Source organism: Blennius ocellaris (genome assembly GCF_963422515.1).
Source record: "Blennius ocellaris genome assembly, chromosome: 12".
NCBI lineage: Eukaryota > Metazoa > Chordata > Actinopteri > Blenniiformes > Blenniidae > Blennius > Blennius ocellaris.
In genome coordinates, this window is record NC_137661.1 from 16406428 (window position 1) to 16427309 (window position 20882).

Here is a 20882-nt window from a genome sequence, read left to right on the forward strand (position 1 = left end):
TTAATTTCCCTTCTTTACACAACTGTTCACACTTAAAAAAAAATCCCTCACACTAGAGTTACTATCAGTATAAGCATGTTGACTGATCTCGATTTTGGGAGGAAGGTTGCAGGAAACCCTTCCTCATCCACAGACGGAACAAATCTCAGCACAAAAGGTCCCTGTGAGTCATTGGGTTCAAACCACACATTCATGCTTTGCTACACCTCACGTCCATACAACCCTGTCCCGAGTCATGTGAAACCTTACATTATCCCAACGTTGACACATAAATACCAGAGGTATGTTACAATACAAATTAATTTACATGGTATCATGGGGACTTTATACTCAAGCCTTTTTCATTTACAGGCAAGAAAATAATTCAACAAGGATCCACACAGATCATTTACATGTCCATGTTGCTATAGGCTCTCCAGTCACTGTTCGAATCTTATTGCTTCTGGATTATTGTTTTTTGTTGTTGTTGTTGTTGTTGTTTTGTTGTTGCCTGATTTGCCATTGAATTGAGGAATCATATACTTTCAGCTTAAAGGGAAAATGTTTGAGATCAAGCATACCTATAAGTTGAATAAATATGTAAATGTTAGTTTCAAAGTGATTCCCCATCATTTCAGATACTTTAATCTTGTATGATGCAATTTGATTACTGTCCTTTTTGATACCATCGTCATTTAAATGTGTACTTAAGCTAGAGTGCTTTCTGGCTGTACGAACCTGAGATCGGTGGTTATAAATAGTAATAGCCAGCAGATGGCAGACTCACATTGAATGTTTCACTGTTCTCCAAGCTACTGCCAAATGCACTTTAATACGCCTCAAAGTCCGTAGATTGCAATATAGCAAAGTATTTCCGTTTTTCTTTTCTTTCCCGGAGTAATCCAAGGCATTAAACATATGTAATTCTATTTATAATACCAGTTGGCACATTCGTTTAAACTGTATGTTATGGATTTCTTTTCATACATTTCTTTGTGGTTTCTGCATGTACATGTGAGAGTACATTAAAAGTCAGCTGGAAAGAAGAAAAAAAACTCTCTTTCCACTTTATTGTTCTTCAAAGTTTATTTTTTTTACATGTGTCTTCCAAAAGCAAGAAAATATACTCCTTTCTTACAGAAATAATAAATATACAATATTTATTTATAAACAAAATGCACAATTTACAAAGTAGTATCTGAGTTATCTACCGCACACACAGCACTGTATGCATTCATCTCATTTATCACAGAGCCATAGCTCTTATTAGTAATGGTCAATTTTCATTATTAGGGGATTCTTACTTCTATACAGTATTACATTTTTTATTTAAAAAACAAAACAAAACAGAGTCTTAGACTCTCCAAAATTACAATTCCTCTCTGTGCTATGTATTTGTTATTCTACCTTAATACTTTCACGAGGTGTAGACTCCACCCATTACAGTCTAATATAGTCCATTCATTGCTCGTGTCATGGCTGGAAGCTTATTCCAGTTGGCAGGTTTTTAAAGCCTTGGCATTTCAGCATGTTCTCTCTGGTCTCTCCCTTTGGTGGAGACTGAATGCGGGACTCTCCTGACTGAGAACGCTTTGTCCCGACCAAAATATTCCTCCGTCTCTGTTCTGTATGTGTGATGGTCGCTCTCTGTTTGGCTCCTCAGGTACATTCCACTGCTCTGCCATAGATGCAGTACTGTTCTTGGGTGTTTGTGTCTGTGAGATAATGTTGATTTGTGGTCAAGAGGTGAACAGCAGGTGTGAGAAAAACCAGGTTAATATACAAGTCAGTGCCAGCGTGCTGTGGACTGGCAGGGCTGAGCTGGAGCTGGGCGGAGTAGACGAAGGCGAGCTGTGGAGTCGCTCTGTCACGTACGTGTCCGTTTGTCTGTGCTGCTCTTGATGGGTCAGTGGAGGGTCCACCGTTATGTAACCATTTGTTATCCTCACATTTGGCATCGGGGTAGTGCTGGAAAAAAGAAGGACGCAAGGGAGTGAATTCAGCTGTGGAGTTGTTCACAGGGACATGGGGCTGTGTTCCAGGCTGCACAGTACTGTTGTTCACATGCATCATAAGAATGGACCTTTCTGTGTGGAGTTTAAATGTTCTCCATGTATGTGCACCGGTCTTCATTTGGTTCTCCGGCTACCTCTCACAGTGCATAAACATATATTCGAGGCAAACTTGTGACTCTGAATTGTTCGTAGGTGTGAATTTGAGCATTGTGTTGTAGTTTAGCTCTTGTGATACGGACTGGAAACCTATTCAGTGTTCACTGCCGTTGACCAATGTCAGCCGCGATCCGCGTGACACCTCTGCAACCTGAAGTTGGATGAAGTAGTATAAGACACGGCTGGTGTTTCCAAATTCTCAATACAGTTTTTAAAGAAGTGAAAATATTTTACTTGTATTTATATACAATCAACCTGTCGCTGGAGACCAACAGCTGGTTTGGGTCTTAGCTTTTTTTCCCCAAGCAATTTCATCCATGAGTGCAAAATAGTCTAAGAGTGTCACAGACCTAAATATAGTAGTTACGTATTAATGTGTACACTTGTAAACGAGCTCCCAGAACTCAACATTTTTTGTGTAACAGATTACACAAGAATATTTAAGTGATGTTGTTAAATGTTTTAAGTTGATGGAAAATAAATAATTTAAATGTTCTTTTATATTAACTTAAAACGTTTAACAACATCACGTAAACATAACCTGTTACACAAACAGTTTTGAATTCTGTGAGCTTAACTAAAGCTAAACAATAAGCATAGCATCCATCTAATCATTTATCAGGGTACACTCACCGACATGTTGACAGGTCCTCATAACTTTTAAAAACATCAATATCAAACACATTTTCACCGACAACCAATTAACCTAACAAACAAAGTTTTTGTACGAAGATATGAAGCTAGAATATCCAGGGAAAAACCAAACAGAAAGAAATATCAAATTCAAACAGGAATATGTTTGCTGTGAGGTGACAGCGTCACCACGACCACAACCTAACTACCTGTGACTATTTTCCAGGTTCATTAATATAATTCTACTACATAGGGGCAATACATTTAACATTTTACACAAAAAAATACTTTACTTAAACTTGGGAAAATATTTAATTGAAAGACCATCATTTCATTGTTTTGCTGAAAATGAGTTTGGCGTGTAAAATTAAAAGATATCTCACCCGTCCCCAATGCGAACCCATAGATCACTGAAAAGACGTGGTCTCCCATGACCGCGGTGGGCTTTGCGAGGCCGCTTGTGCCTTCCAAACTCCTCCAGCTGGCTCAAGCTGTCGGGGAGCAGTATGTGAGGAAGCTCCTCTTCTCCGAGGATGGATATGTTGTCCGGGTCTTCTGGCTCCTGCTTCATCTCTGGACTGGCTAGCCAGCTGGTGGGAGCCACGGTGCTCATGTCTTTACTCTCCTCGCTGGACCCTACGGCAGCTTGCTCTTTTCCTGGTTTCCCCCTGAGTGGAGGAAAACAAGTCAGACATACAGTCAGTTAAAACTCATTTTCCACTATATAAATCATAGATGTATTCTCACACGTCACTGAAACATTTTATTTACACAGTACTTGAGGGGAAAAAAAAAAAAAAAAAACTTTTCCTGTGACTTCTAACTTGCTGCCAGTGAATGTTATTGTTTGGTTTCTGGCCACTCGAATGTACTTACAACCCTTAAATTGAATCAAGGACTTGAACACCACAAGGGATGCTTTGCCCTGTTAACACTGTCCTGAGTGGCTGAATTTCCCAGTCGGCAACATTAGAGGAAACTATAACTCTTGTGGCCATACTTTGAGCATCAGAACCATTGCATGACCAAAGAAGACCACCCAGAATTTCTGGCCTATCCTCAAAAACCTTTGCCATGCTCCTCTTTCTTGCACCATTACTCGCACTTTCTCCTTTCTTTTCCCCGCCTCAATATGGTTTGCATATGTTTAAAGGTAGCACTTGAAAAATATGTTGTCATTCAAGACAATAAATCTGTAAGAAGCAGAGAGAAAAAGAGAACAGCTACAATTAAAACAATTTAAACTTGCATAATAATATTTTCAAGTTCCATCATAGACTGTAGGATGGATCTTAATTACGGTTTCAATCAGTATGACTTACTCATGATAATATACTTTGTCTTTCTAGTCATTATTAATATGAAGGTCTGCACTTCTGCTTTGACAAGCTTAAAGTATTTTAACCTTAAACAGGTCCTGCAGGCTTGGTCAGTGTGATGATAGGCCCATGCTTGTGGTCAAGCTACTGTCGAGCCAAACCCAGCTCTGGTCTGCTCTCTGTCAGTCATATAAGCACACTTCAGGAAATTTTGTCTGTTGCATGGAAAAAGTCCAGGTTTGAGGCTATTAACTTTCATAAAGACCTCTCTCACTGTCGTGTTGTGTTTCTTTCCTTGCCTGTCACATCACCTTGCATCAGGGAATGGAACTGCTTGCGTGCAAGTGTGTGGTCGAAGAACATGCAAAAGTTTTTCATGACTGCAGTTAGTCAGTGCACTTCTCAGCTTTTAAACCGTGAACCACCGGCTGAAGCCCACAAGTCTACAAACAGGGTGCAGGAAGGATAGAAAAGCTCTGAATTGAAGGATAAAAATTTGTAAAAAATCCCCCAGATGTCTGGATAAATGCAATGAAACAAAAAGTGTTTGTTTTGTTTTGTTGAGTCTTGTTTTCCATTTTCATTGTGATTCAAATTGCTGTTGTTATTATTTTATAGGCTCATGGATCAAACTCTGAGGTGAGAGGAGGAGCCGCTTTGTGCCAAGAAGTGGGGGGCACACACACACACACACACACACACACCAAGATATTGGGAGGGATTGCAACAGACGTTTTGTGAATAGGCTCTGAAGAGTTGATGCCAAGTCTCTATGTGAATCGTGCATAAAGTACACATGTGAGTTTGATCTTTTGCAATCCTTCTTGCTCTTTGTCACCGTTCATCACTCAGCTCACCCGGCGTACATGAAGTGTATGTGTGTTTTGCGTGTTGTGGTGAGAACAGGCAGAACCACTGCTGGCAGCTTGCCTTTGGCAGCCACTGGAGAGAGGGAGATGTGGGAGGAAGGAAGGGAGGGAGTGAGAGAGGAAGGTGAAGGAGTTGATGAGGTATCAAAGGATTGCTGCAAAGCTGAGCCCTATTTGTTACAGAGCACAATTGGGGCCCGAGCTTCTATGCACTTCAATAAATCCAGAGGTTAAATGCCTCAACTCTCGAGAGAATTAGATGGATGTGGACTGGCTAAGTGATGAAGGGGTGAGGAGTAACAGATGCACGTGCACATGCATCTGCACACCTGACAGAAACGATGAGCGCACAAATTCTCTGCCTCAGCGTCCATACTCCCATCACAGAATCAGTGTGATGTTAGTGCTCTTCTTGTCAATTTCCATTCATTATCTTGTCAAGTTAGACTTTTATAGTCTGGTTTTAAAGTAGAGCCAAGTGAGTACCTGCAGTTACTCAATGCTCAAATCTGAATTTACTCAGTAAACCCCCAGAATAAAACTAATATAATCTAGGGTGCTGGAAAATCTGCATTTTTTTCCATCTTTTGTGAAGCCAAACAAGGATTTTAGTTTCAATCCCCAGGCTGCCTTGTCTCGACTCTTCAATGTTCATTTAAAATAATATTTACGAATTAGGAAATGGAAAATATGGTTGGCTTAATGTATCATCATCAACTGTGTTCGCTGATTATGTTCCATCTACTAATTTTCGAGTTTTTTGTTGCCATAATGCTTAAACCAAATCAAATAATCTGCCGTCTGATGCTCTGTTCTTTGATTACTCACTTTGAGACTGGTTCTTGATAATCTGAAGGCATGTGGACGATCTCGTATCCCTCCTGCCTGAGGATGTCCAGTACACTGTGGTTCCCCAGGAAGTGACCTAACAGTGGACAAAAAGTCAAAGGTCATCATGAGCGATATGACAGGTGAACAAACATTTTCATGCTGAGCATTGAATTTGTCTTGGTGACTAACTATATAATGACAGAGTTTAATAAACATTTGTTATTACTAGAAACAACTGAAACCTTTCACTATAAAATGAATTCCATAATGAGCAACAAGTGAGCCCATTAACTACCCCCTGGTTGATAATCCTGCACTTCACTCAACCCAGCAATAAGCTGTAATGTAGCCTGACATCACTCTCGCTAACACACATGCCCTAACAGAGGAATTCATATCGATGCTTGCACATAAACACACATAGCCTACCTGCACACTGCCAGGAATTCACACAGACTCACACACCGCAGCTCTTTCCTGAGCTGATTAACAACACGTTGACAATATTCAAGCCTCTTACTTGCTTTCTGTCTGGGCCTTCTGCTCCCACTCAGCTCCTCACCTTCTGACTATTTCATCATTATAATGTCCCTGATCATTCTTGAAAGTCCAAAAAAAAAAAAAAAAGAGGCACGCAGTGTTACACTTTCTTGGCAGCTGAGTTCAAAGGCAGCACTGGGATAGGCTGCAGAGTGAGAGGAGGCTTCTACCAACACAGTGTCGGCAAGATCAAATGGGATTACACAAAGACCAGAGAGTGAGTTTTTGTCTGGGTGAAGGTGGACGTATGTATTTGTGCATGTGTCCATGTGTTCTTTTGTGTATTTTCTCTGTAAGTTTGGAAGGGTTTCATGTTATGCAACAAAAACACACGGGAAAAAAAGACTAGCTATTGAATATTAAAAATGAATAGGCATCTGTTATGGCTTCATGACTTGTTCTTTTGTTATGTCAGTGAGTCAAGTTTTTTGGTTAAGGCTGCTCAGAAGTAAGTCTATGTCTTAATCTAAATCGGCACATTGTAGTTCTGACAACTACAATTAAAACATAGCTGTATGAGTTATATACTATCAGTGCTTTGTGCGCTTAAAGATAAAATCTATAAAATGTTTGCATATCTATGATCAAGACGAAGGTTTCCTCACACACTCTTCTCTCTTTCTTTCGTCTCCTCTGACACGAGTTAAATGCAAGCTCATTCAGTGACTGGATGCTAACAGATTCAGCCTGCCTCATTTTTCTGTCAAGCAGTATTTTCATTAATTTCTGCATGCCAGGGCAGAGAAGAGCTTGTACTGTGTGCTCACCAGGTGCGAGGTCGAGTTAGTTGTTTTATGTGTTGATTTCTTTTACCCTGCTGTCATTCACATCACCCACATGGTGTGATTGTGTATGCGTGTACTTGTGTGGATGCATGCGTGTGTGTATGTGTGTTTTTTTCTCATTTTCCACCACAGGTGGAAAACATCAACATGGTTTTCATTTCACAGACACAGTTGCTATAAAACTGAAATTTCATTCCCATTAAATTTTCTAATGAGGTTTGGTTTTTCTTTTAGTTTATACCTCACATGTAATTTCAAAAGCTGTGAATGTGGCCACACTCCCTGAAACAACCAATTATGCCAGCAATCAAATGGGTAGGAAACGCAAACAATGTCTGGGACTAAATAAAAACACATCCAGAATCCCCACACCTGTCATTCACAAGTTGAAATCCATCGCATGTAAGAGTGCTTCATTTCAGGTTTGATCTCGCAGTCCTCCATAAAGTAGCACAATATCACAAAACAAAACATAAAATGCATTCTGTGTCTTTCGAAATCATGAATTTCGGTTTGAAAAATAAGTTTCTTCTCAAATGTTTATTCTGACATGGTTGCATGTGCCTTGTTTGTTTTCGTGAAGGTTTGTGGTTCACCCCTGTGTGTGGGTGAGTGGTTAGAAGCACAGATAATAGATCTTTCCTAACTGATGAATGTGAAGGTGGGAGGCCAGGCTGGTGTGCTTGTTTGTGGAGTATCCAAACGTGGTACTTCTGAAGCACAGAGAATAGAGAATTCCCAGCAAACATTTCTATTAAAATAATCGTAATTAGAGGTCAGTTGATCCGTGATCTTCACCGAGTGGATCTCTGGCCTATCTGTCTGTCCTCCTTCTCTCTCCTTCTATCTTCTCACCCCAACCAGAACGGCAGAAATCCTCCAACTCTGAGGCTGGTTCTGCAGGTTTCTTCCTATAAAAGCAGGAGTATTTCCTTTCTACAGTCGCGTATGCTCGCTCACGCTCCATGTGGATTTATTGGGTTTTCTCTGTGTAGGTTGAATGCAAGTAATAAAACTTTATTTTTGCTAACTCTGCTGTCGGCATCCTCCTTGCTATACACACACGTGTGTTAAGTAGTAGGGCTGAGTAGTAGTGCTGCTCACTGTCACGGTCATTTCGTGGACTCCTCGTGCTTCTCAACCAGCTTCCTGCTCTCACTCCTGATCAGAACTTCATCCTCAAACATCATGTAGTCCATGGAGACTCCTGCATCCTGACTTCAACTATTCAAATCATGCAATGGACCATGTTGCCCAAAGAAAAACATAAATGCATATTTAAATGTATATATTTAGAGGGTGATTGTGCAGATTGAGACTTTGATTTAAATAACATGTATGTTCAGTTATGATATAAAATTCAATGTCATTAAAATTAAGCTTTTCTTTGCTAGCAAGTAATCATTTGTGCTAAACCCTGTTTGGTTTCTTTTCCCCCTCCAAAACTTAACTGATAACTTTAGAGATTAAACCAAACCCTTCAAATTTGAGACCATAACAATAATATTAAAACGTCAATATAATGACGATTACATGGGACATGGCCACACCTCCATTAGTTTTAAGCTACAGTTACTAATTACTTTTTGAAAAAGAGTTGTGGCGTTACTTTCGTTGTTCCTGAAACAAAAAGAAGGGAAAGCAACGTTTCTATTACTTTAAGGTGATTCCATCGTTATTCCTGTCCTCAAATATGCATTGACAAGGCAGTAATGTGCAGTTCAGTCTAATGTCTGATTCAGTCATTAGAAGCAGCTGACATTACATGATTTAGTTGGTAAAAGATGCCCCTTAATCTAGATTTCAGTTGTTTTAGCAATAAACTAAGAAAATTACAATAAGCAGCAACCAAAAAGTTGCAGTAAACTTGCAGATATCTTGAAAACACCTTGCAGGTCTCACAAAGGAAAGCTAAGGTTTATCTGAAGCAGGAATTGTATCACAAATCCTATAAATATAGGTACTCATCTAGTAAACAGGCTTGTAGTTGAATAGTAACCATTAAAATAACAGCTTTTGACAATGTAAAGCTAACAGTTTGTTTTGTGAGCAGAGCAGAAAGACAGCAGTGGTACGGCAACTGTTTACATGTATACCAACAGTGACGAGTGACAAGCTCACAGAAACACAAGTGCATTACGAATGTTATAATAGTAATGAATTATTGGATTAGGGTACCATGGTGTTGTAGTGGTTTGCGCTACTTTGTGTCTGTAGTTTCTCTCCGTGCTTAGATTTTCTCTGAGAACTCTGGTTTCTTCACTCAGTCTAAGAGCCTTTGAATTGAATAAAGTTGTTTAAAAGACGGATAAATTAGTAATGCAACACTGCCAAAAGTAGTGGTGTTAAAATAGTGTCTCACAAGTAATATGTTATTCCAAACACTGCTAACAACCTTTTGTTATTGAGTGACTGCCATTGTGTGAGGTAAGTATGACTTTCTGAATGTGTTTTGCTGAAAAATTAGTTTGAAGTAGAAACAGTCTTCATTTTTACAGAGTCTATAGTCCATTGCAGGGTGTTTCCCCGAATGAGGCTCCCGTGAGCTGAGTTAATGTTCCAGTTATTTCTCAGTTTATTAACCATTCCAGCTGGATTTCCACTTAAAGTAGCACCTTAACGTACGAACCCTGTCTGTCTGTGTTTCCTGGAGCCACTCCTTGACTTAAAGTCTGTCTCTTCATCTGGCAAATGCCTTTTTAAAACAGGTTTGCTTGTCTGATCGACACTATGGCACTATATTTTACCCTGTATTGCTTTTGCTCTAAATTCCCATAATTCTCTATTTCTTCTTCATGCATTGGTATGTGTGAATTTATTAGTGTTTATAAAAAACATGGTTGTAGCATGTCATTGTGTTGCCAACCTCATATAAATCAAACTATGTGAATCTATACTTAATCTTTACGTGTAGTCTTTTCACAAGATCTTTGATTTCCACCCTCACTTCCACGCCACTCTTAACATTTTTTGATTTACTTAGCTTCTCTCTTCATTTGCTGCTTTTCTATTTTCTCTCCTTTATAGTCACCTATGGACACTGCTAAAAAAAAGGAGCTTGTAACAAAGCAGGGAGAGGAAACCACAAACAAAGCAAACTTGAAACTTGTCCAACAGCAAAGAAGAGTATTATGTTATTTTTCATGTTTTTCAAAAACAAATGTGTTTGCAATTATACTGTACAAACATAACAACTGATATGTACTAGTGGTTTGAAAGAAATCTCACATGGCCTGCAAACAGACCACCTCTTATGAAAATTGCTCAAACAGAGAACAAAGAGAGGGAGAAAACATGGAAAGCTAAAACTAGATAACTGGAGAGTGGTTTGAGGCCGGAGAGACAGCGAAAAGTTTAAAGGTAGAAGGAGAGCAGCACCAGAGTGCAACAGGGACTGCACTGACGTAAACCCTCCGTCCACCGAAATGCACGATCGGTACTGTTGCTATAATATGGTGAAAACAAACACAAGCTTTTGCCTCTGAGCCATTTAAACAACAGATGAAAGACAGATTAGAAGATGAGGCAAAACAGAAGGGAGAGAATACACAAGCCAACAGAGACAGAGGGGGAAAACTTCATAGTTGATAGGGGTGTGTTCTCTGTTTATATTTGTTAGTGGAAGTTTTTCCAGTTGAAATAAAGTGCAGACACATCAAATCGGGGAGAATTCGACAAACCTCCACTTTGTATATGTGTGGTGTGTGTGTGTGTGTGTGTGTGTGTGTGTGTGTGTGTGTGTGTGTGTGTGTGTGTGTGTGTGTGTGTGTGTGTGTGTGTGTGGATTCTTTGTCTGCCTCGCCTACTCTTAACTCTGAGGCCCCGTTTACACGTTTTTGTTTCAGAAAGGTTTCGCGTTACCACGGCAACACTTTGAAAAACAGGGTCGGCTGAAAAAAAAACCCATTGCTTCTGCCCAAATCCTTTTTTGGTTGTGAGAATTGTCTTCTTGAAGGGAATATGCAATTGTTGAATGTAAGCAACCAAAATAACACTTAATTAATTCAAATTGTGTCGATTCTGCATTTCACGAGCGCCGTCTCCACTGCTGTGACGTTTCACATGGGGCTTCATTTTCTCTCTGCCATATTTTCTTTTGTGACTCGGTGACGCCTTCAGTCTGATCCCGCAGCATCATGTGGTGCCGTGCACTTCATTTAACACTCAGGCTCATGTAATGTGTGGTGTCAACATCGTACTAGGTCCACAGGCCGGTTTTCTTGGTGATACTCTCTTCATTAACTTCCTCGTCCTTACATGAGGTATACGTGTTTTTATGAAGACAAGACTAATGTGTGTGTGTTCGAAGCGAGTAACTCTTCCTGTACATGTCAGACGCATCGGATGGATTAAAATGGAACCTTGCCGCTGTATCCAGTCTTGAGTAATGAAACGCCTTCATTACTCAAGACTGTCGACCGCATTTGTCTTTTCTATCATGTGTGAATGATAATACGATGTGACAATGTGACGATGTGACGTGGGCAGAAGGTAGCTGCTGATTGGCTGATATATGTGTATGTACAGTTTTATGTGTGTAATCTATGTTTATATATTTTTGATATTGTCAAAAATCACGTGTAGATGAAGACCAAGCAGATTTATTTTAGTTATTATAATAGAATCAATGTATCAGTAATTATTTGTGGTATTTAGAATAATATCCTTCAATAATCATGATTACTTTATTATATTTATTCTATATCATATATCATTAATTACTTAAAAGTGTCTGTAATTTACTTACACCTTTTCATCTTATGATTATTCTTCATATAATAGTTCTAACGTGTTTAAATGAAATGATTATTAAAAAAATGGTAGCTAAAAATAAAAAGTCATATACTGCATTATTTATGGTGAAGGGGTGATATTTATTTAGTTATACTACTTCCCCCAGTAGGAATGAGACCATCCAGGAAAAAAATGCACTTATATCCCCAATTTAGCCTCAATTTGCTGAATCACTTTGTTTTCACATTGATTTTCAGAATCTTTCATGAGGTTTCAAATGTCTTGTTGCTGCGCCGCAGGATCTGTAAAACCTGCATACAAGTTTAACAACTTTGATCTTTTTCAGTTTTCTTTCTTGTTTTCAAATGTTTTATGAGTTTGATTTTGTTCCCATGTCTGTGGACAGAACTCTGGCCAGCTATGCTCAAGTGTTTTATTTATGAAGTTCAGTTCAAATCATTCTAAGAATTTGGGCAGTTTCTGCTCGGTTGACTTTTTAATCGTTATTTTTTTGGCATTTGGAGATCGAAAGACCAACAGTGAAAAAAAATACTAATGGAATGTACAAAAATTAGAAATACTCGAGCAGCACAAACACAGAGGTCTCGAGTCTCTCTGAGGGATTGGGAACTTTGGAGGGGCTCGTCATTTATGCGCTACGTCGTCATTCGGGTATTGAAAATGAGCATCATATTCGTGGTTCAGCCAAAGGGGGTCTCAACATCTGACCACAGATTCGCTGTTCTGCGCTGTTCTCGTTATTGAACTTTTTCACAACCTTGGTGATGACATCACCCTCAGGTTCAGATACGCAGAAGCAAGGAGAGAACTAAAACCTGCAGGACACCAGCAGCTGGACACCCCTCCAGTAGAGCAATCAAAGATAGAAACAGGTCCCTCAGAGAATTGAGAAAGAACATGTCAGAAGAAAATCTAATAGAATATAAAAGGAAAAGGGCTGTGGCCCGTAGGACAATAAAAGAGGCTAAAAAGAAAGCATGGAGAAACGACTGCTCATCAATAGGAATAGAAATAGAACTGGGCAATGTTTATGAGTGGGAGAAGTTCAGTTAAAATACCAGTGCTGGTCCAGGAACACAGGATAGTAGTAACAAACAAAGAATAGGCAGATGTGCTGGGTGAGACATTTTCAGCTGTGCATAGTGGTGAACATCTGGGAACGATGCATAAGCAGGAAAAGGAGCGAATAATTAGAGAAGTGGGAGACCTTAGGAAAAAGAAAGAGACCTTCACTACAGCACTGGGCATTGAGTTAACAATGAAAGAAGTTAAAGCAGTGCTAAAAGGCACAGGGTACACAGCCGCAGGGGATGATCCTCTCTGTTACACCATGTTCCGGCAGCTGCCTGAAGAATCGTTTAGGAAAATACTGGAATTCTTTAATAAAATATGGACAAATGGGGAGGTTCCAAGTAGTTGGAAAAGGGCGACTATTCCGCCATTTAACAAGCCAGGGAAACACCAAACTAACCCAGGTAGCAACAGGCCAATAGCTCTCACGTCACACGTGTGAGTGGATGGAGAAGATTCTGGTAGGCAGACTTACATATGAACTGGAGAAAAGAGAAATAATAAGTGAGACTCAGTGTGGATTCAGAAAGGCAATAAAAATGAAAGAGGCAATGGCAATTGTTTTCTTTGACATAGAAAAGCCATACAAATCAATGTGGAGGGAAGGGTTACTGATGAAGTTAAACCGGCTGAGCATCGATGGCAGAATGCACATCTGGATACTAAGTTTTGTCCCAGATGGGAGAATAAGAGTGAATGTTGGGGCAGAACTCTCCAAAGATTTTACAGTGGAAAATTTAACATACTGATAAATGATATGTTTGCAGAAGTTGAAGGAGGCATTAAATCAGCCCTGTATGCAGATGATGGGGCCGTCTGGATTAGGGGGTAGATTTCTTGTGTGGGGGGGGGCATGTCTTCATAAATCAGCGGAAGATTAAAAAAAAAATCAACAACCTCCTGTCAGAGACCAGATCTGAACATAAACCAAGAAAAGAGATATGAAGCACAAGCAGATGAAAAGGTAGTGAAGAAAAGCAGAGAGATTTAGGGTTCGTTCACACGGTGGCGGAGCTCAGCATCACTGAAGACTTTTGGAGACGGCGACCAAGGTGGAACTTTTCGACAACGCTCAGGCTCAGTCTCCATGTAGATGACAGAAACGCTGCTGCTGGTCCTGGTCACCATGGTAACTAGTTCTTCCGCACATGCTCAGTAGAGACAATCAGAACAAACTTTCCTCTGTGGTGTCATGACTCCCAATCCATATTCTCCTGGACTTGGTGCTTTTTCAACAGTCACCATGATAACAATCCAACTTGGTAATTTTATTTTGACAGTCACCGTAATGATCATCCAACTTGGTAGTTTTATTTTGACGGTCAGCATAATAACAATCCAACTTGGTGGTCTGTCCACTAGAATGTCCATGTTCTCCCAGTGTTACTGTTTAGAGTGTTTTGTTCTCTGCTGCGTGTGTGTGTGTGTGTGTGTGTGTGTGTGTGTGTGTGTGTGTGTGTGTGTGTGTGTGTGTGTGTGTGTGTGTGTGTGTGTGTGTGTGTGTGTGTGTGTGTGTGTGTGTGTGTGTGTGTGTGTGTGTGTGTGTGTGAGTGTGTGTGAGAGTGTGTGTGTAGGTGTTAAATGGGTGACAAATTAAAGGGGTAACTTGTAAGATGCTGGACCACCATGAATCACCACCAAAACAGCTTCAAATGTCAATTTGAATATCATTCTGCGAGTCTCCAAAGGCCCCTGGAGTGAATTCTTCCATAAAACCCTCTCCTTCCTCTGGTGTTTTGGTGGTAGTCCTGGCGAGCTCTGTGTTATTGCTCTTGCACAAATCTCCCACAGCTTTTGACTTTGAAGATGTCTTTCTTTGTTTGTCTGAAACTATAAACAGACCAATAGCAATGTAATCTGTGTAAACAATATACTTCAACACTGTTGTAAAACTGAGCATGTAGCAAGGCTTACTGTCTACAGTATTAACCTGGTATTATTCGTATAGGCATACACAGCTTGTCATGACTTCATTATTTGGCTCACACAGTTTAGTAGGAAGCTAAAATAGTCGCTCAAAGTTTTCATACCTTGTTGGGGAGGTTTTTAAGAATTTTTTTGCAGTACTTAACTTATAATATATGTTTTCAACACATTAGAAGCCTCAAAGCATCTGTGACTCACATTAACCCTTTCACACACCTTCAAGCACACCCAAGTACGCTTGGGCAAACTGGTATTGAACAGCTAAAGACACGACTTACTTTACCAACTGCAACACGGTCCCTCTTTAAACTGGTTTACAAAGTAAATAATATGTGTACTATGTCTGCTTACTTACGTATTGCGACAGTAAGTTGGGTTAACTTAGTTGTTAAAGGTAGTCAGCAAGTGACTGAAAACTGAGTTCAAATACATCCTCGATTTCACCTGTCATGCTGTATTTTCCGTTGACGTCTCCTCTTGCTTTTATCGACTGGCCAAAATGTGTTTTTCCTGTTAACAACAGTGTGTGCTCATGTACTTTTGGACAGTTCTTTTGTGCTTGTGTTGAAGGGGAAAGTCTATTTCAGACTTGCCCTGTGTCCCATCATATGTTTCCTTAAACAACAGATGAGTAATGCTGCAAAGATTTTAATAAGGCCCGCATCCTTGCGCCTTGCTGTGAACTTCCATTTATATTAGGAGTACCAGGATCTCTCTATAAATCACACAGCAGCGCTTCGATTAACGGAGTAGAGCTGGAGAAACAACTACCCACGGCGCTCCAGGAATAGTTGAACCACTGCCTTGAAAACAGAGCCCCACCTTGACCTGTAAATCAGAAATCGTGTAATTCATCTCTCTGCAGAACACTGGGTATCTTGACAAAGAAATATCAGCTTTCTGAAGTTTCCCCTCTTCTCTGACACATTGCTCATCGCCATTATGACTTCACTCCTGATTCATGCAACGAGACGACCGTCTGTCTCCCTGCACCACACTGAGATGTTATGAGTGACAGCTGTTGATGGGCCGGTTCTTGTCCAAGTTCTTGTCTATGTTCTGGTCAAATACAGGCATCAAAAGAGGTCGGATTGAGAGCTTGACTGCTGCATGCGGTGGGCTTGACACTGGTCCATGTTGGAAAGGCTGGAGGGAGGGCTCAGCCTTTTAAAGTGATTCCTCAGTTTAAATATTTAGGCTGTGAGCTTAGCGTGCTGCCGTGTGTAAAAACACTTCTGGTGGGCTCAGAAAAAAAAAGAAAGTGAGTGAACAGGAGAAAACAAAAACGAATAGAAAGGCACCATGGAGTTAAAAACCTTAAATGGAAACGAACTAGATGCATTATTATGTATTTCTTTGATCACAGCCTCGGTTCCTTTCACTACATCCAACTGTTACATCAGGTTGCAGAACACAAAAAAGATTTTGAGGCATTAAAGTTTATTTGAGCAGGTGGAAAATAATCACTTATTTCCATTTTTAATGACTGCTAACGTGCATGTTATATGGCTTATGTAAATGTATCTGGTGTATGTGCATGTGTGTGCATGTGTATGTGCTGCTGGTTCACATTACACAGACATGTTTCATAGGAAGCGTGAGCTCAGAGATGTATGTAGCCTACGGCATGAATTTGAGTGTGTAATGGCAGAAAGCAATGTTTCACCTCAGCTGTTCCCCAGAACCCAGAGGCCGGCTGGTTTTTATTCGTACCTTTTAATCAGGATCTGATTTACACCATCGACAACAGGTGAATGCACTTAACCGCTAAGTAAGAAAAACGAGCAGTGCCATAGATGTCCAGGAGTGAGCTTTCATACTGCCTTTTCGTACTTTCTATTCTGTCTCGGATTGCCAATTTATTTTCAAACGATCAAAGCAAGCAAATCCAAAGCATCCATGTGTTTATGAAATGTGGCACTAAAACCCACTGGCCCTTGATAGGCAATGCGATGTTCTTCAGCTGCTAATGAAGTGTGTAATCTTTAAACAAGCAAATGAGTTGTGTTGATTTAATTACAGTTAGGAATCCAACTAGAGCAGCTAAGTGTTACCAGAGGGTTTTTTTTTCTCCTGCAAAGTTACATTCCTGAAGATCAACAAGATCTAACGTGCGTAACATACATTTTTTATTTTTTTTTTTGCAAAAGCTAAAGGACATCATTTTACACATAATATAATTTTTGCTCACATGGGGCACAGAATAGTTTTATTTGAAAACCTTTGCATAAATACTGAGAAAAACTGGTTAAAATGACACATTCTTATATTGGACATGTATGCACTTTGAACATGAGCAAAGCACACAACTGGCATTTTCAACAAAAGAAAGCAATGTTTATAAAGGAAGAACATAGTTCAAAATATCTGCATTACTTTATGGTTTCATGATTTTAGACCGAGGGTCTTCCTCAGGTGACCCATTTCTTTTGGGTCTGTGGGATGAAACCCACACACAAGCGGGTAGAACATGCAAATTCCACACAGAAAGACGTTTGGTATAAAGAATTTTGTAACTATAGCAAATTTAATATACACCTGAAATGACCTGCTGAAAGCATTTTCTCCTGTAGACACCGTGGACACTGAGGCAGAACAGAAGTGCCCCCATGTTGATCCAGCAGAAAACCGAAGGGAAAACAACTCTGACTTCTTGGCCAAACTACATGTGTTAAAAATACATGTAAATGCATGCTGAGCCCAAACTGTCAGTGGGAAAGAACTAATAATAACTTTCTATCTCTACCTCCCTATCAGTCTTCCGTGCAGAACAGACGACTTGCCAGCACGCACAGCGTCAGTACATATATCTGTCACTTCATAAACTGTTGTTGCACATTGTGGCAGTGACGACAGCATGAGACAAGACAGAGATAGACGGTAGTGAGAGCAGAAAGAGCGCCAGATGGAAAGGACTGATAAGACATTAAAGAAGGCTAACAGTTTAAGACTAATAGACTGGAAGGCCAAATAGTTAGACAAGTAGGAAGATGGAATTAGTGCCGCCAAATGGAAAAAAAAAAAGTGATGGCAGAGACAGAGAGATGAGAGTTAAAAAAAAAAAGAAATCTGAGAAAAGCACATATGCACAAAGCAGTGAAGAGCGATGGAGACAGAGTTATATGCACGCAAGGCAGGCTCTCTGCCTCAGTCATCACTTCAACACCGCAACACCACAAGTGACTGAAAAACACATGGGCCTACTCTGCCTGCACAATGGGCTATTATTGGTCTGCACAGCGGCGCACACGCACAAAAATCAACTGATCCAAAGTGGCTCAGACTTCAAAACAAACAGTACTACATGTGTATTTTTGACAGTAACTACTCTTTTTGGCGATAAATATCTGCGGCTCATATGACTTTGTGTTGCAAACATACACAGACAACACGTGTGAGTGTGTATGTGTATGAAGTGGTGTCTGGGCCGTGGCAGCGTCAGGAAATTCCAGGGGATGTTTTCAATAAGAATGGGCAGCGGCAGCCAGGGAACTGGCAAATGAAAACCTGCTGAAGCACACCACAGAGCTTCAACAACACACTGCCGACCCTCAGAGCACTCCCTCGGTCCTCAACAGAAATGATAACACTGCACATACTTGCATATATGTTTTTTCTTTGCGTGAGACCAAAGGAGAGGGTGACTGTGAAGGCATATAGTTGAATAAATAACTGAAAGAACTACTGAGGTTTGTATCTGTTTACAAAAGCAACAGAACAAGTGTCCAGTGTGTGTACCACTTGACAGCAAACATGCTTTCCTCTTCACAGCTATCATCTGGTGCTGCTCTCATTTTATCCAACGGGGAAACAGTGATGCATTTAATTGGCCTCGTGAAGAACCCAACGTCATGTTACACCGGTGCCTCTCATTGGTCCACATTACATAATACCGATCGTAATAGTGAACAGCAGTGTTGACTCTGATTTACAGCAACAAGATGGAAAAGACAAGGAAAGAATAGTAAACACAAGATGGGAAGATTTGAAAAATAAGATTGAGAAATATCAGTTCAGCAACCCAAATTACATTGCTACGAAAAGCAAACAAATGTGCAGTTTCCAGATATTCCAGATATCTTATGGCCTTATTGGCTACACATGGGGGCAAAGACATAACAGTTGGAAAAAGTTTCCTTCCTTTGCTCAATGTTACTTGGAAGTATTTTCTGTCTATACGCGTGCCTTTTTATCTGTAACGTCAAGGTTTCTGTGCTCTGAGCTCAGGCTCACAGGCTCGTTCATTCTGACTGCTCTTCTGTCCTGTACTTCAGTAGTTATGTTATTTGCAGGTCAACGGGCATCGACAACTCTTTGTCTATTGACAAATCTTATTACATGTAAAAATGTTAATACAGACGAGCTGATATTTTAAAACATTATTTACAGAAAGAAATTGACACATTGACAAACCTCACTTTGGATGCACAGTTTGAGATACAGCAACTCTCCATACACATTGACAAATAGCTTTGCTACAATAAAGCCCTCAAACCCCGGCTCATTAAAAACATATGGATAGAAAGAGAAGGGGAAGTTGTGGCTGACATTCACAGACTCACGTTCTTAGACCTTGAAATCATTTTGTATTTTCTACATTGATTCTACTCACTTTATATCATAGCAACTGTAAAAAAATTTTTTTTTATAATAAACACCTGTTCAGTAATTTTGATTAATAATCTGTTAGTGAAAATCAATTAAATAAGCAATGCCTCTTAATACATGTACAATACATGCTTGTAGATGTGTGTGTGCTGAATGGAGGCAAAAAGTAAGAAAATTACAAAAGCATATACCTTGCACACAAAAGTACTTATGCTACAGGAAGGTGTAGGTGTACAGCGAGAGGAAAGGGGGAGGCTGGTGAGTAAGGTGCTGAGCTGAGCAGAGATGGATTTCCTGCCTGAACCACTCTATACACTCATCGTATAGTTTAATTACCCTGTGAAAAAAACTATTGGATCGGACTACGACGTCAGTAACTCGAGAGGACCCTTGACCTGAAAGCTGTCCCGGCTTTTTTTTTTTTCCGACAGCACTGTTTTATTTCTGCGCTCTGGACATAGTTCATATTGGACAAGGTGACGCCTGCTCCAGAGGTTATTCATTTTTCTGTTGTATGGCACAAATGCTAAATCAATTACTTGACATATATGCACACAAACTGAGGTTTTTGGTGATAAACACATTATCTATTGCCAGGAAATATTCACAGTCCCACAATGTGAATTTTCCATTTTTTAATCCTCAGAAATGAACTATGCAGTCGGTTGCCTGCAGGTATACACACATCATGTTAATGTGAATTTTGAGACTTGGCCATAAAGATTGGATTTTATGTGATCATATTATTGTACATCCACTTTTGGCCTGAAAGTTGCTATAATTCATCTCTCTAGGCTCTATTTATTTTAAATTATGTCTGCATAATCTTAACCCTGGCACCCCCACCCTCTTTATTTGCCTCTGTTGCTCAACATATGCCCTGTGGTTAGATTAGATTGATTATCAGATTATACGTGGGGCTCCTGTTGCAAAGCATGCATGCCTGCTTCTAGAACAAGTCATCAAATCTGAAAGAGAAATGTGATGGCTTCGTTTCTGGGAGTCCATTCTGACACTTGATACATCCTGGCATCATTGAATGATAAAATTTCATGACTGGTTACAGCCAGTGGGAAACTAGGATTAGTATGGGACCAGCTGGGACAGTTACAGGATCATAAAAGCATGAGTCAACGTACCGAGCACAGAAAAAAGGACATGAAAGAAAGAAGTTTTAAGATTAAAGCCCAAGGCTGATTTATGAAACCTGCAACTCTGAGCCTCAGCGTCTCTCCTGAAATACAATTTATGAATCAGTGGTGTGCATCTCTTCCTTTAAATATCTGCAAGCAGGGTGGGAGCTACTGGAAATGTACAAGTTGGATGAAGCAGTATTTAATAACTGTCAGCATAACACTATGACTATTTCTGCCGTTACACCAAGAAGCATTGCAG

At 40.0% G+C, this 20882-nt stretch overlaps 1 protein-coding gene across 1 annotated transcript in view; it reads right to left on the reverse strand.

Moving 5' to 3' along the window:
* Positions 1-1087: 1087 nt before the first annotated feature.
* trabd2b (TraB domain containing 2B) overlaps positions 1088-20882 on the reverse strand; it is a 62708-nt gene continuing 42913 nt past the window's right edge. Inside the window, exons 5-7 of the mRNA XM_080506834.1 lie at positions 5800-5896; positions 3167-3451; positions 1088-1947 (exon numbers count right to left, since the gene is read on the reverse strand). Of these exons, the coding sequence (XP_080362960.1) occupies positions 1719-1947; positions 3167-3451; positions 5800-5896 (611 nt within the window). The 3' untranslated portion in view covers positions 1088-1718. The remainder of the gene's footprint in view (positions 1948-3166; positions 3452-5799; positions 5897-20882) is intronic.